The following is a 1,011-nucleotide window of genomic DNA, read 5'->3' on the forward strand; positions in this document are numbered from 1 at the left end:
TCGATGCCACCCCTCTCAAGTTCGATAACCAGTACTTCAAAGACCTTAGAAGGCTGCGAGGGTTCCTCAACTCCGACCAAACCCTGTTTTCCGACGACCGGAGGACGAGGGCCGTGGTGAAAAGATACAGTCTTGATCAGAAAGCTTTCTTTGCCGATTTTGTGGAAGGGATGGTGAGGTTGGGAGATTTGCAGGTGGATCAGCCTGGGGAGATTAGGAGGAACTGCCGGGTGGTTAATGGTGGGAAGGAGGAGGAGAATGGAGAAGCTTTGGGGAGTTTTAGGCTGGAAGCTTAAGGAGGAGTTTAGTCCTTTGTTGCTGTCTCTATACTGTATGAATTTGTACTTTTTTTTAATGCTATTTTGGAGAAAACTTGGGATCAAATCTCTTATTTGCACTTTTTTTTATTTTTAGGGTATATTTGCAATTTATAATTTCATTGACTTCTACTACAAGGTAAAGAAGAAAATAAAAAATTACAAGCACAAATAATTAAAATTTTGCATATGCATATGGCTAAACTTGTTAGCAAAAACTATAATGAGAAATTAAACATATTCACCACTCAATTCTTTTGTATTTGCATATCTGACACCTAAAACATCAATTTCTTAAATACATCAGCTTCCTATGCATGAAAATGTGTATTTTGATTTTCAGAAGTTAAAGTGGTGGTATATTTGAGGTGATATGAAAATATTTGGGTGGTATGATTGTAATAATTCGAGTATCACACTTTCCACCGGGAAAAATCGAACCCCAGAACAGAGAGGACTTACAATTGACAAGTAGATGACCGACCAACTGATCTGAGCATGCGACACATATATATAAAAGGAATGACTGGAGTCTATTAGACGAGCCCTGAGCATCCCTAAGGAGCCTAAGCACTCAAATACAAATCTCATAAGTAAAGGGGAGATTCGAACCCTATACCAGAGAGAACTTATAACGACAAAGTTGATGCTCAATCATCGTATTTAAAAAGGCTATATATATATATATATATAT

At 37.8% G+C, this 1,011-nt stretch overlaps 1 protein-coding gene across 1 annotated transcript in view; it reads left to right on the forward strand.

Annotated features, from left to right (window-relative positions):
- Positions 1–402, forward strand: part of LOC110026181 (peroxidase 17-like) — a 4,949-nt gene extending 4,547 nt beyond the window's left edge. Inside the window, 1 exon segment of the mRNA XM_020727034.1 lies at positions 1–402. This exon segment is cut by the window's left edge and continues 11 nt beyond it. Coding sequence (XP_020582693.1) covers positions 1–296 — 296 coding nt within the window. The 3' untranslated portion in view covers positions 297–402.
- The last annotated feature ends 609 nt before the right edge of the window (positions 403–1,011 follow it).

Source organism: Phalaenopsis equestris, unplaced genomic scaffold (assembly GCF_001263595.1).
Source record: "Phalaenopsis equestris unplaced genomic scaffold, ASM126359v1 Scaffold000355, whole genome shotgun sequence".
NCBI lineage: Eukaryota > Viridiplantae > Streptophyta > Magnoliopsida > Asparagales > Orchidaceae > Phalaenopsis > Phalaenopsis equestris.